Source organism: Colletotrichum gloeosporioides (genome assembly GCF_011800055.1).
Source record: "Colletotrichum gloeosporioides strain Lc1 chromosome Unknown consensus_59, whole genome shotgun sequence".
NCBI lineage: Eukaryota > Fungi > Ascomycota > Sordariomycetes > Glomerellales > Glomerellaceae > Colletotrichum > Colletotrichum gloeosporioides.
In genome coordinates this window covers 138,212-152,365 of record NW_025544704.1, presented here as the reverse complement: position 1 = coordinate 152,365, position 14,154 = coordinate 138,212, and the positions used below count along the sequence as shown (strand labels likewise).

Genomic DNA, 14,154 nt, shown 5'->3' with positions numbered 1-14,154 from the left:
TTACGTCGTCTCCCCAACAACCCTGATGTCTCACGCAGCGATTCCATCTGTTGCAGGCGGCCCCTTGTAAACTGGTGTGGGGGATGTCAGTATATGTACGCAAAGCTTAGATGTCAGGATTGACGAACCTTTCCGTGCATGAACCCGGTACCATATGGCAGATAGCACGGCGAAACCAACGAAGACCACGCTAGCGTAGTTCATAGAGACTGCCGTGACTGGCAGCGCAGTGGGCATACTGAACAAGACCGTTTGAAAGAAGATCCAAGCAATAGCAATGCAGTTGACGAGAATGCCGATCTTTGGTCCACAGGTATAGCGAGCTCCATTGACCTCTTTACGTCCATGCATCAAGCTGATGAGGATGGGGATGAGGTAGCTAATTTCCAGGGCCATCACACCAACGGACACGAAAGCTGTGAACGCTGAAGTGCTTCCGATATTGATGATACCAAGCAGCATTTCGACGATGGTGACTAGGATGACGGCGTTGACGGGAACTCCCAAGTTTGCGTCGACTTTGGACCACAGGTAAGCACCAGGGATAGCGTTGTCTCGAGCAAATGCCCACGTGCAACGAGATGCGGCGACTGTGATACTCAGACTGCAACCGATTGTGACAATCAAAACAAGAATCATGAGCCCGAGACCGCCACCGGGGGTGCCCATGGCGGCGCTGAAAACAACCGGCAAGGCCTGGCCGTAAGGGGAAGCAATGATCTGGTCCAGTGGGGCCAAGGTAAAGCAGATAGGCAGGATGAAGAACAAGCCAGCCACACCTTGAATAGGAACCGTGAGTCCGATGGCTTTAGGTACTCTGACAGATGGGTCTTTGCACTCTTCGGCCATGGCGGAGATCATTCCAACAGCGCAGAAGACGTATGCCGATGGCAAGAGACCGATGAAGAACGTGAAATGCTCCCAGCCAGAGAACGTCTCTTCATAGTGGCCGAGGGCATAGGCGGCATTGTGACGACCTGCTTTTGCCTGGACTGAGAGAGCAATCAAGACGACGAAGATGGTCACACCGATGAATCCCGAACAGAATGCATCAACAGTCGAGAGCCATCGGTTGCAAAAGATGACCACCACCGCCGTGAAGATCGTCAGGCCATAGAAGATGAGAAGTAGCTGCCATGACGTTGCGACCCAAGTCGGCTCCATCATGGTGATTGTTCCGGCGAGGAGTGATGCAAAGCCGAAGTTGACGGAGAGCGTGATGGTCCAGTTGGCAATCAACCAGGTCCAGCCAGTGACGAAAGAGAGAGCTGCCTTGCCTCTTGACGCGACCTGAAATGACCAATAATACGGACCAGCCGAGGTTGGGTACCGAGAAGCCAGTTCCGCTACTGATAAGGCGACACATTGGCTCAGAAGGGCGACAACTATCCAGCCAACGAAGAGGGCCAACGGACCACCGCCGTAGATGACATTGATGAGCGGCCCGCCAAGTCCGTATGGTATTGAGCAGATGGCGAACGACTGGAAGAGAAGCGTGCGCGTGGATCGGTTTCGGTGCAGATTGGATGGCTCGTAGCCCAATTGCTCCAGTGTCTCGACATCGCCCGCAGCGACGCTGTGTACTGTACCGCTCCGAGACGACCTCCTGCCATTACTCGTCGGCTTCGCTTCCACCTCGGGCTGGAAGTCCTCATATTCGGGCTTCGCCATCTTGTCTTGTCGTCGAATTCGCGGAGATGTACGACAAAGATAGAGTTTCACCGCCTCACGTCCGAACTACCACGGGAGCCGGCCAATTAATAGCATTCGGGAAATGATATTGAGGTCACAGCTTGTGACATCCCGTGCCATGCTTCGGAATATGCCTGTAAGACAAGCTGCCCTTGAGGGCGGGCCAAAGGCTTGTCTGATAACGCTGGCCTATCTGTTCCCTAGAAATAACCTAGCTCCATGTTACCACATCCCAGTCAGCTCTTCCACAACAAGCTAGCTGCCGATAACAGAAGCTTTTGTGCGACACCCCATCGACCACTCACATCAATGTAGTCGAGACATCTCGCATCCGAGTGGATGCCAAGGGTGCCAAGGCGGGGTAGCAAGGGACGGAGCTGTTTGAACAGACGCGCAAAGGCAGGGAAGGTGGCTGGTCCGACCGAGGACAATTCTTCGGACGACCAGAGTGGTCGTGTATTTTGACCGAAATAGGTAGTGGTATCCCCGTATTTCCCCTGACGGCAAGGCCGCCATTGGAGTTATGATATTTAACATGGCGATCATTATTGCTTTCTGCGAGTCTGATTCGCCGAATCTGGGGTATTCGCGGCTGGGGTGTCTGATATCCGTTAGATTTCGCGATAAGGAACGAGTTGCTTGAGTTGGGGGCCCAGCGATAAGGCCAAGACATACAGCTTCGGCAAAGCATGATATGGTACACCCTACAAATGCAGCCGAAGGTCTGCATGAGCCTGGTTTACACGCAGAAATAAAACCTGTTGCTCCGTTTGCGCCTCGATTATGATGCCTGACCAGCCCTGGACTTCGTCGCTAGAATTCGACTAGCTATGTGCAAACTTCACGCCTTTCGAGTAGCTTTGATGGTTTACGCGAGAAAATATTCGGCATCACGTGTGATGTAGACATGGGGAGATTTGATGCTCAATGTCTTTATCTGTACAACCGTCGAGACCAAAGATAGATCGAGTAACTGAAGCTTGAGAATATCTAGACCATCGAAAGCGAAGAAGTCAAAAAGAAAGTACTTGGCATGGTCGATCGTCGGCCTGACTGGTATCGATTGTGGAGTTACATCAAGCTTGGCATGCGTTATCCCTCATAGAAGTATCATCCAGCGCAGGCCCTGGCAAAGCCCCTCAATTGATGAATTCAAATGCGAAGATGCAATGACATTGCATACGTTGGGATTTATGAAAACTACTTTATGTCTAGGATCAATACGAAGTAAAACATAACGCATGTCCTCGAAGGTCAGAATAGGGATAAGTATCACGCCATTTCACACGCCATTTCATAAAGTCGTCTAAATCCAATGACAAGCTATGTACATGAAGCTGTAGTTAATCACATGTTACTCCTTCCAATAACCTCTGAGATCTTAGAATGTCTTCTGCGATCGTCCCTTGCAACCCGCCACTTGTCATTATTCCCCCCATGCAAGTGTCCGAATGAGTGATCGTATTTACGCGGCACACTTATCAGCATATCTCAACCCATGGCCAAACCTGAAAACAGGGTCTTTCGTATCATAGGGAACGTCTTCGAATGCCTCCTCAACAGCCTCCATAGACCGCGGAAGGTCAAAAGGCAGCTTTCCTTCCGGAGAGCTAATACCGAAAACGACGTCCAGAAATGCTTCGGTTCCACTACCGAAGCTTCCAAGTACTGCCGAAGCAGCATCAACAACTTCAGGGATAGCCGCTGGCCGATCCAGGATGACATCCACAATGGTGGGGACCGCTGAGTAGATGGCAGCCTGTCGTGCTTTCTCTGTGGCGTTGAACTCAAGGGAGCCGGCGTGGTAGTTGGCTTCAAATCCTCCGCTGCGAGGCTCGTAGGGGGCGTTGACGCGGATCAGCGCATAGTCGGCCTCTTCAGGCGTGTCAACAACGGTCAGGTTGCGAGCCTCGATGAATGTGGCGTTGAAACCTTCGATGTAGAATCTAGTCTCTGTGCTGATGGTCTTGAGCGGCAAGATGTCGTTCTTGTTGGTGAGAAGTGTGTAGGCCTTGCGCTGAGCTTCATTGCCAAGGCGAGCAAAGTAGTCATTGCCTACTACCCTCGAAGCAGCCTCGGGGTCCACAAAAGGGTTGTCGAAGAGGCCGAGGATGAACTTCTCGCGAAGCAGACGACGAACGGAGACGTCAAGACGTTCCTCGGCGACGATACCCTCATTTACCAACTGGATGATGAGTTCAGGGCGCTGCTCGCCGCCAAATTGATCACAGCCGGCGTCGAGAATACGAGCTGCACGCTCGAGTTCGGTTGTGTTCTCGACACCCCAGGCACGAGCTGGCATATCTTGGCCACGGATCACAGTGTCGGTGATGAGTCCCCAGTCAGTGACCACAATCCCATCGAAGCCAAGTTGTTGCCTCAGCAGGTCTGTGACAATCTGTTTGTTGAAAGAGAAGCCGACGGGGTCGTATTGAGTTCCAATCGGACGGGAATAGTACGGCATCATCTGTCTTGCACCTGCGGCGATCGCAGCTTTGAATGGGATGAGATGATACTCAAGGTTATTGCCGGGATAAGTCTGGTTCTTGCCGTAGGTGAAGTGAGAGTCTTCGCCATTCTCCATCGGCCCACCCCCAGGGAAGTGCTTCGTCACTGTCGTAACAGAGTGAGATCCCAAAGTCTCCCCTTGGAAGCCCTTGATGTAGGCAACGATGAGCTCACTGGTCAAAGTTGCGTTCTCACCCCAGGTGTTTCCAAGACGCGCCCATCGTGGCTCAGTGGCCAAGTCAACCTGAGGATGCAACGCTGACCTGATGCCAACGGCGATGTACTCCTCTCGCGCGATCTCGGCGAACTTCTTCACCAGATCAGCGTCTCGCAGAGCAGCGAGTCCAAGGGTCTCAGGCCATTGAGAGAAGACACCAGCTTGGAAGCCGGTTCCGATGTTCTCAGTGAAGTGGTGCCTTGGGTCTGTCGACAGCGTGACAGGGATACCCAAGCGGGTGTCCAAGGCACGCTGCTGAACGAGGTTGACGAACTCGGCAACCTGCTTGGCGTCGGTGATATCTCCGACGAGATTGAAGTGAGTCATGTGCTTGTCACCGATCATGTTATCGGTGCTGTTGCGGCGTGCGGCCTCGTCGCCCTCGTCAAGGGTGCCATTGGGGCCTTGGTAGAGCTGAGTCTGGAAAAGCTGGCCGGCCTTTTCTTCTAAGGTCATACGCTGGACTAGATCTTCCACTCGAGCCTCGACGCAATGAGAAGAGTTCTTGTAAATAGGAAGAGAGTCGTCACGATGAGTGAGCCAAGGGTATTGTGCTGTGGGGTTGCTGTTAACGCCCAGTGGCAGCAGTGCCAAGGCAAGTGTCGTCAAGTCGGACTTCATGTTGTTCTTGGCCTCTCACAGGCGTATGAATGAGGTTCAATGGAGACTGAGATATCGAGGTGAGCAGCCATCCTGATGAACCCCCCGAAGAGAAGAAGGTATTTATGCCAAAGACTGCCTCCATGGCTGCAACCTATACCATTGGCTGGCAAACTTGGAGTCCTTGAGTCTTTGGGCTGCAAGACCAGTGCGGTGGGAATCACGAAAGAATTAGGAAAGGCTGCTCTTGGCAACATATCTTACGGCCTTGCGTCGGTCCAAATAACTAGAGTGATGACGCTGGAATGGCTGAGGAGGGGTTCAATACATGTACGATGTGGTGATGCCCCATCACAATGGAGGGGCAGTTCGGGAGTCGGGGGGTAGGCCAGCGCAACAATGGCAGAATCCCGAGCCGGCAGCGGCAATAGCTTCCTCCATGAGCAATAAAACACCACTGGATGTCTAGCTTCGGCTAATGAGAACCACCGGACGGATCGTTCTTCGTAATACCGTGAAAGTTGTAGTTGACTTCATCACTAATGCCAACCCTCGTTGCACGACTTTCAAAACCGACCATGTTCCTGACATTCGTGCTTTATGGTACAGCCTATGACCGCAATTGAAGTTTCTCCAAATGGAATGAGGTGACAGTGAGGCAAACACACTCTTCGCACAGGGATATCGTCTGCCGACCGGAGCTGTCGGCATATGTTCGGGTCACCAGCAGAACGGAACACATGCGGGGACCCCAGAGCCTTCGATTGCTCCACATTAGGGCACAGACTTGACCATAAATCGACCTCGCCGATGATGCTATGCTGGGGTGACAGCCTGAAAAGTGCTTGGAATTACTGAGCTGGGGCTTTGAATCGGCCCTACCTCGAGAATGGCGGGTCCTCAAGCAGGTTACCTGGTATCCTCCCCCGCAATCCGAAGCTCACGGTCACCGAGACTCATGTCTAGTCCGTGGGTGGAATGCTACTCATCACCTCAGCTCACGGTGTCTGGACTCTCGGGACGAACAAAAGCACGAGACTTGTGGTGTTGTGACAGTGGATGTTGCGGGGAAGCGGGGATCAGTTGCCCTTTGGTAAACCGGGTTGGTGGTCACCTGTCATTCCTACATCGACGGCTCCACGTTCGGCACATGTTAAATGCTTGGCATCTCCAACTTTTCCGCTCAACGCTTGGCTATTATGCTCACCATTTCAATTCATGACATTGTAATTGCTTACAATCAGGTTCCCTTTCGACAGTCCCGGTGGGGGACCGGCCCCACGCTGGAGGCCTGCTCGTAACTTGTCGAACGCGAGGAGATGGAGAGTAGAGAATCTAACCCAAGCCGCCGAAGTTTTGCCATTCCGCCCTTTCAAATAGTCGATTCCTGTGAGTGGCCGTCGCTAACATTTACGCAGAAGCTTGGCCGAATGGTCAACACAGTCGCATTTTCTCCGGTCGACGTCATAGCTGCCCACGTCTTCATTCCAGAACACCGGCGTAAGCGGACCAGCTGATGCAGAGTCTTCTAAACATATGTTCAACGTTGAACTTGGTGATAGGGCAGATTGAGGATCCCGCGATTGAGTTCAACCAAGGTACTCAACAGTAGAATGCGAGGGGTTATGTCAGTGGATGTGTAATGGGGGATCTGGGGACCAACAGGCTTCGATAAAATTGAGACCTTGATTCGTGTTGAGGATTCTCATCGTGGCTTTGGTCAAGGCGGAGAGCAGCTAACGGCCGGAGTTTTGGCCAATACCCGGGCACCGTTCCGACGGGTCCGGACCGGAAATCGGAGCGTGTGGGCCTGCTGGCAGATTTCATCACGGTTATCTCCCCGGTGAACCCAATTTTCCCGAGGCAGCTGGCTTAGAATATTTACACAAGGAAGCATATGATGCACGCTGACTATTCCATAAGCTCAGTTCATTTTACACAGAAGCGTTCATTTCACATGGCATGCTTGCCAGAGTTTCTGAGACCTCCGTTTCTCACTGACTCCAAGTTTCGCGATAGCTTAACGTACACCACCTTGAGATCCCGGCCAATCACAAGTAGCGTAACAATGTATTCTCGCATTTTAACACGTCCTGCAACGCAAAAGTCAAAGCCCACGGAAGTCTATCTATCAGACGATTCCAGGGCACGGCTGCACAGTTCCTCCGACGGATGACTTTGCTGCTCAAATAAGAAGTATTTGAGGAAGGGAGAGATAGAAGCAGTCGTACAAGGCCCTGCACAAGCCCTAAGGTATCACACTGAATTGCAACGACGACCAAAGCAATCGTGCCACAGCACTCACGAACTTCTCAAAACTTGGCTACGATATCGACGTCTAATATTTGTTGCAATAGGCACCTGATCAAGAAGAGCTTTTCGAACACCAAAGTCTGTCAAGATGGCATCGCAAACGAGTGGAAATAGGGCTGCTGAGGCTTTCTTGCGCTCAGCTGATGACCTGAAAGCATCACTTGCCGATATGAGCGAAGACGACCGCATGAGAATCGTGCTCAGGATGTATGAACTCATGATTGACGTCGAATCGCCGTGGGACACATACATGAGACTTTATCTCAGTGAAGCAAGTTTCCTCCAAAGGGTGAGGCGGGTTACATGGCATTCTTGCTGCTGACTAGCCTGCGTAGCCGTCCGTTCTAGCCGCATTGGAAACATTTGAAAGCCTGCAACTCTTCGAAAAATGGAATGAGAATGGCAATAGACCGGCGACAGAGACAGAGCTCGCTCAATGGGTCGCAACTCCATGCGACCCCGCACTACTTCGTCAGTATCTTTACGGCGTCTCTGCTATATTCTTTTGCAGTACATGCAGGCTGACAATTCCAGGCCGTCTGCTTCGTCTTCTGGCTGCCAATCGCCTCATCAAAATTACCGACCTTGGAAAGTTCGAACCTACTCCCTTTTTCGCGCAACTAGCGGACAATAATTACAAGCACATGCTACACTTTCAGTACTTCTTCCCAATCACCTCATAGCTCAGTCAAGTCACACTAATATTTCTTAGTCACAAATTCACGGTGCCAATGCTGCACCACATGCCAATGTTTCTCAAAAAGACAAATTTTGTCAATCCAACACGCAGTCGCGACACAATGTTCGACTCCGCATTCAACTGGGAAGGTGGTCTTTTTGGTTACCTTGAGAAGTACCCCGAGGAGGGGAAGGGGTTCAACGTTGTCCAGAAGCTTTCTACGTCGAGCCAAGCCAGATGGACTTCTGTCTACCCTTGCCACACCCTTTTGGATTCCGACCCAAGCCTGCCGCTTCTCGTCGATGTGGGAGGTAGCATTGGCCAAGATCTCAAGCCGTTCTTGGAGAAATATCCAGAGACAGCGTCGAGACTATATTTGCAAGACCTCCCGTCCGTCATTGCAGATGAGGACGCATGCCAGGTTAAGGGGATCAATAAGCTTGCATATGACTTCTTCAAACCTCAACCGATCAAGCGTAAGTTTGCACAATTGTCCCTTTTGAATGCAGCTTCAGGTCACTAAATTCGTGGTAGACGCGCGGGCGTATTACATGCACCACATTCTCCACGATTGGCCTGACAAGATCGTTCTCAAAATTCTCGAGAACCAAAAGATTGCCATGAAGCCTGGGTACAGCAAGATGCTGATTCACGACCATGTGCTGGATGACAGTAGGCCTGTGCATCCTCATGCTGCTAGTTACGACATCACCATGATGGCCTTCGGTTCTGCCAAGGAGCGAACGGAGAGAGAATGGCGCGAGCTGATCGAGTCAATTGGGTTGAAGATTGTTAAGATATGGGGTTCGCCGTCATCAGTACAGGGAATTCTTGAGGTCGTGCTTATGGAAGGAGCGGCAAAGCTTTAATGTGATTGTTGGAGGTGTCTAGTTACTAGTGAGCTTGCAATATCTCTACCTGCCCGATCAATTTATTCTGTTGCGCCCCTTGATATGCCCCCTACGCTTGTCGCTCCCCAGAGATGTGCGCCGAAAGGGAAGCGTCCCGGAAAACTTCTCCTGAAAGGTTTAGTCTTCCTCGCCAAGAAATTTGTCCAGGCGCACTCTAGTCGCCTCATTCATGTGTTCAACACCGCCATGGTTGCTGGGGATCTGTAGAGCGACATGGAGCGAAGCCACTGGGAAAGCGTCGTGTTCCTCGCCTGGACGGATTTGGCGAATAACACGGGCAGGTACTCCAGCAGCAATGGATCTAGGAGGAATGTCACTCCGTACAACGCTGCCAGCAGCAATCGTCGAACCAGCCCCGATCTTGACGCCACCTCTGTGATGAGTTAGCTTTAAATCCGAATCACTGCTAGCAGTCGTGGCAGGGGCATCAACTCACAGAATAGTTACGTTCCCTCCAATCCAGCAGCCATCCTCGATGGTGACGGGCTTGCCGAAGCTGACTCTGGGATGGGTGTCCGAGTTGAGGTTGTGACCGACGCTGTAGATACTAACGTGAGGTCCGAGGGAACAATGTTTACCGATGCGAACGTCGGCAACAGGGGTATCAAGAATGGTGCAGTTATGGTTGATGAAGGTGTTCGCAGCAATATGAACACGCAGGCCGTAGTCAATTCTGATCGGTCCCTTGACGGACGGCGTGGGGAAATCGTTCGCAGAGCTGACTGGCGTGTCGGCACTTGAGGTAGGGGCAACGATCCTAAGGTAGTCGAAGAATGGTCAGTATTAGTCCATAAGATGCTACATTGCATAGGAATTGCTTTTCCTGAAACGTATGACGATAACGACATGATAATTTGGGAATACTCACTTGCGCCAGGCTGCTGACTTTTCCTCGGTGGTTGCGTTATTCGGAAGATTATTGAACTCCCCGCAGGCTTTCGCGCACCTCGCTAAAGCGTTCCAAAAGTCCTTCTGCCTCACCGGATATGACATGCCGTCGCGGTAGGCTGAGATCTCCTTGGCGTTGGGCTGAGTCATGATGATGGAATAGGGAGGCTGATAGATCTTTGTTGGGGATTTGTGTTGTGTGTTCTGATTGTCAATTGAGGCTCTTGTGCATGTGGAGAATTAGTAAACGAATGAAGATGACGATGTGTCATTTAAGTAGTAACTTTCTCTCAGAAGTGTGGGTGGCAGGTCGCTTGATCAGTGAATCGAAGCTACAAGTGAATTTGGTGTCAAACACCGCGTCGGAAGGGATGTGAGATTCACCAAAGATGCCCAGTCAATGGTAACGCATTGATCACAAGTAGCTTTGATGATTGAAATAGGAATAGAATATCCTGTGTTTATCCTAATGGCACAGACCATAAACCTCATAGTCAAGATTCCCCGATTGCCATCTGACAAAGAATCTCAAGCAAATCTCTTTTCCCATTCAAGAGCAGCGATCATAAAGACTCCAGCGCCTCGAAGGTCGTTCTGGCGAAGGCCAATGCTCGAGTAGTACTGGTAAAATATCAATCTCTCTGTTCCAAATGCGGGTGAAAAGAGTGTTCTTACCTCAAAGGTGGCATTACTTCCCAGACTCCCTACCATGACTGTGCCTTCCCAGTTAATCGTGCCATTGTCGTTGCGGGTGACGAACATATCCACCATGCCGTTCCAGGCTTTCTCCGTGACATCCGAATACTCCGTTTCAGAAAGATATCCCAGGTTAAGTCCTTTGAGCCAACCGAAGGTGAACATAACGCTGGCGCTGCTCTCGATGTAGTTGCCCTCGACATCCTCGTAGCGCTTTTCCATGACGTTCCACCAACCACCCGATTCATCTTGAGCGCCTTTGAGGCCCTGTGCCAATCCTTTGAAATATCCTAGAAGCCTTTCCCGGCCGGGATGCTGTTCAGGGAGCAAGTCGACGACCTCGAGTAAAGCCATGAAATACCATCCATCGGCACGGCCCCACACCAGCGGCGCAGCGCCGGTTTCGGGATCGGCCCACACAGCTTGCTTGCTCTCGTCGTAGCCATGGACGAGCAGGTTGTCATCTCGCCGGGTGCGCGCGTCGATGTTGTCGAACTGAAGAACGATGTCGTCCCAGGCCGTTTGATTGTCTGGTTGGAACAACGACACGTACTTCGCATAGAAGGTATCAGCCATGTAGATGCCGTCGAGCCACATCTGATTTGGATACACGACCTCGCGATGCCAAAGGCCGCCCGTAGGTGTCCGCGGATGTTTGTCAAGGGTTCTCTTGATTCCATCTGCAGCAATGCGATATTTGTCTTCCCCTGTCTTCTCATACCAGTAAAGTGCGTTGTTACCAAAGCGATAGGGATCGAGACTGTAGCGCGAGTAGTTGAAACCGTCGATGGTGCCGTTGGGAAAGATCACCGAGTCGACTTGGGCTCGGTAGTAGTCGTAGATCGTCTGGTTCTTCGTATGCTCGTAGATAGCCTCAAAAGAAGTATACAGAGTCGCCTGGTCGTAGTGAAAACTTGGCTCGACTCCACGTCGGATCATTGAGTCAGTCATCCACGCAGAATACGGAGGATGATTGCAGGCTGGCGCGCCCGCACCCCGGCTTGCTGCCACAGCGCCAACTACAATCGCGGCATTCACAAACCTCATTTTTGGCAATATGTATTGTCCCGACTGAAGCTGGTCTGTCTCTCAAAGAAACTGACACGACTTTTTGAATAGAATCTATCGATATTTACTTGATTTTGGTCATCATTTAACAAGCTGGTTCGGTAATGCTCCTTGATGGCGGTTATTCCGAACAACCCTGAGAATGCAGCCATTTCACACCGATTGAATGTGTCCTGGACGGACAAAATTGGACCATCCTGCATTCTCTGGATGAATTTCGACCAAATAGTCGGTCTGAGTTGTGGAAAATTACATCCCGTGCCAAGATTGCCCCTGATCGGCTCCGCTGCGGCGCGGGGCAGATCTTGGCGACCGCGAGATGCTGCGGGGACGTAGGGCGGTTGGCGGTGGCATCTACATGGGAAGTCGATTTGGCATGGAGCTCGCCGTTGGACGCTGTACTGTCTTTAGGCTATACTGCAAGTCCGTATCCCGGGGCCTTGCTGCAGGCAGGTCACTCATAACTGGGCACCCGGGAGCTGACTCTGACTTTTGTCGGATCAGAACTTCATCTTGTCGCTGCGGTGATCTCAGTCGCAGACAGAGGCAGGCAGGCTCATTTTAAATGGAATCTTGAATTTTCTTCGAGCACTATATGTTCCTTTGTCCATGAGGATGCCTGACTGCTCTATAGCCAGCTGTTTCAAGCCTTATGGCCTTTCATCTCCTGCATCTGCTTTTGTCTCCTCTTCCTTGGCAATTGTCTCCTCATAGGTGTCATACTTGTACTTGAACCCAGGATGATCAGATCTCAACCCCTTCTGCCCGAGACCATAGATCTGCTCGCGGAAGGTAGGCGCAGGGGCATCCGCTGGAATTGCTTCCGGCAGGAGGCCTCTACTTCTCAGCTCAGGGACAAGATATTCAACGGCATCCTCAAAGCTACCGGGAGTGACGACATATCCGATATTGAAGCCATCGACATCGGCAATGTCAACCCACTCCTGAAAGACGTCCGCAACTTGGGCAGCTGTTCCAACCGGCATAGCCCCATTTCCACCGATTGCCGTGACGGTGCCCAAGTTGCGAGGTGTCAGCTTGGGAACATCGTCGCCGCGGTAGCGCAGATTGTACAAAGAAGAGTGGATTCTCTGCAAATGGTTTGCGACATCCTTCTCCGTGAGCTCATGGTCAAGGTCGAACTTTGAAACATCGATGCCAGTCGTAGCTGAGAATTGAGCAAGACCTCCCTCGATCAAGACGTACTTCAGGGCTTCTTCGTACTTGCTCTTGGCGTCTTCTTCATCTTTCCCGATGATTGGGGTGATCATGGCGAAGACTTTAACAGAGTATGGATCGCGACCAGCAGCGATGGCCCCTTCACGGATAGCCTTGACTCGAGGTGCCACAACGTGCGGTGATAGGCCGGCGACGAAGATGCCTTCGGCGTGGGTCGACCCAAACTTGATTCCAGCGCTTCTGAGCGTGAGCTAGGTATTCCCAAAACAGAAAAACCAATTACTTACGGCGATGTTCCGGCTTGGAACAGAACTGGTGTGCGTTGAGGGGATGGGTCTGTCAGGAATGGTGCATCGACGTGAAATTTGCCGTGGTGGTGAATAGGTCTGATCTGAGAGTAGTCGGAGTAGATGCCATTCTCCGCGTCTTCCTTCAAAGCTGTGTCTGACCATGAACCTTCCCATAGTCTGTGTGCAATGTCAGAAAGAGATCGCGACTTGGAATCTGCTCATAGGTGCTCAGCAACTCACTTGTATAGGACACGGAGGTATTCATCCGCATTTTCATATCGAGTGTCGTGCTCTACAAGGGGCAGTCCGACCTGTGCTACTTGTCAGCTTGACATGTTTGGCGACCTGCAACTGAGACCGCTCACAGCTTTGGATGCAGATTCTTTCCAGCTAGTCACAATGTTCCAACCAAAACGGCCCTTAGTCAGATGATCGAGTGTTGCAAACCGCTTAGCAACAACATAAGCCTGCTCATACGAGGTAGACGTGGTAATCGCGAAGCCCAGATTCTTCGTCACCGCTGCCATTGCTGAAACTGGCTTTACCAAGGTATCAGCTCTAGCTTACTAACAGGGTATCCATAGGCTCACTCACGATGACAGGATCGGCCATCGGCCACTGAGCACCAGTCCTCACAGATGGCTCGGCACTTCCCTTGTATCTGCAAGACTGATTTAGGACGGTGATCATCAAAGACTGCGTAAGTCAAAAAGCTTACGTATCGTAGGGCCCAAATGTGTCTGCGAGGAAAAGGCCTACGAAGCCCCCCTTATCCAAGAGCTTAGCTAGGTCGGTCCAGTAAGTGAGATCCCGGCGCTTGTCCTTGGCCCGGTCCTTGGGGTTTCGCCACTGCCCAAATGACAAATGGCCCACCGTGAACATGTCGAAGGCATTGAGCAAAATTTGCTTCTTGGGTTTCGTGCCATTGCTTTCGTCTTGGGCCTCGGATGAAGTCATCGTGAATAAAGTTAAGTCGGGGAATAGATGGACAGTCTAGGTGTGTAGAGCGCAGAATGGACACGACCACTGCAAGATGCGTTCAAAGTCTATACTCAGTCTAGCTCTACCAATACCCCGGCAGGATTAGTGTATTATAATGATCCTGTTGGTTTG

General features: G+C 51.4%; 5 protein-coding genes across 5 annotated transcripts; 1 reads left to right on the top strand and 4 right to left on the bottom strand.

Annotated features, from left to right (window-relative positions):
• Nucleotides 1–30: 30 nt before the first annotated feature.
• On the bottom strand, nucleotides 31–1,671 carry GCG54_00000201 (Amino-acid permease 2; the record flags this gene model as incomplete). The annotated part of the gene is made up of 2 exons (XM_045400342.1): nucleotides 31–71; nucleotides 129–1,671. The coding sequence occupies 2 exons, from the start codon at nucleotides 1,669–1,671 to the stop codon at nucleotides 31–33; spliced, it is 1,584 nt and encodes a 527-aa protein (XP_045261993.1).
• A 1,486-nt stretch (nucleotides 1,672–3,157) lies between these two features.
• GCG54_00000200 (putative beta-glucosidase C) lies at nucleotides 3,158–5,038 on the bottom strand (the record flags this gene model as incomplete). The annotated part of the gene is made up of 1 exon (XM_045400341.1): nucleotides 3,158–5,038. The coding sequence occupies one exon, from the start codon at nucleotides 5,036–5,038 to the stop codon at nucleotides 3,158–3,160; it is 1,881 nt and encodes a 626-aa protein (XP_045261992.1).
• Nucleotides 5,039–7,418: 2,380 nt separating this feature from the next.
• On the top strand, nucleotides 7,419–8,878 carry GCG54_00000199 (O-methyltransferase af390-400; the record flags this gene model as incomplete). Its single annotated transcript, XM_045400340.1, has 5 exons — nucleotides 7,419–7,619; nucleotides 7,666–7,801; nucleotides 7,865–7,988; nucleotides 8,043–8,485; nucleotides 8,544–8,878. 5 exons carry the CDS (start codon nucleotides 7,419–7,421, stop codon nucleotides 8,876–8,878), a joined length of 1,239 nt encoding a protein of 412 aa, XP_045261991.1.
• Nucleotides 8,879–9,037: 159 nt separating this feature from the next.
• GCG54_00000198 (uncharacterized protein) lies at nucleotides 9,038–11,443 on the bottom strand (the record flags this gene model as incomplete). The annotated part of the gene is made up of 4 exons (XM_045400339.1): nucleotides 9,038–9,293; nucleotides 9,357–9,677; nucleotides 9,789–10,012; nucleotides 10,484–11,443. 4 exons carry the CDS (start codon nucleotides 11,441–11,443, stop codon nucleotides 9,038–9,040), a joined length of 1,761 nt encoding a protein of 586 aa, XP_045261990.1.
• A 779-nt stretch (nucleotides 11,444–12,222) lies between these two features.
• GCG54_00000197 (Dimethyl-sulfide monooxygenase) lies at nucleotides 12,223–13,998 on the bottom strand (the record flags this gene model as incomplete). Its single annotated transcript, XM_045400338.1, has 6 exons — nucleotides 12,223–12,988; nucleotides 13,039–13,218; nucleotides 13,282–13,352; nucleotides 13,407–13,580; nucleotides 13,636–13,702; nucleotides 13,760–13,998. 6 exons carry the CDS (start codon nucleotides 13,996–13,998, stop codon nucleotides 12,223–12,225), a joined length of 1,497 nt encoding a protein of 498 aa, XP_045261989.1.
• Nucleotides 13,999–14,154: the final 156 nt, after the last annotated feature.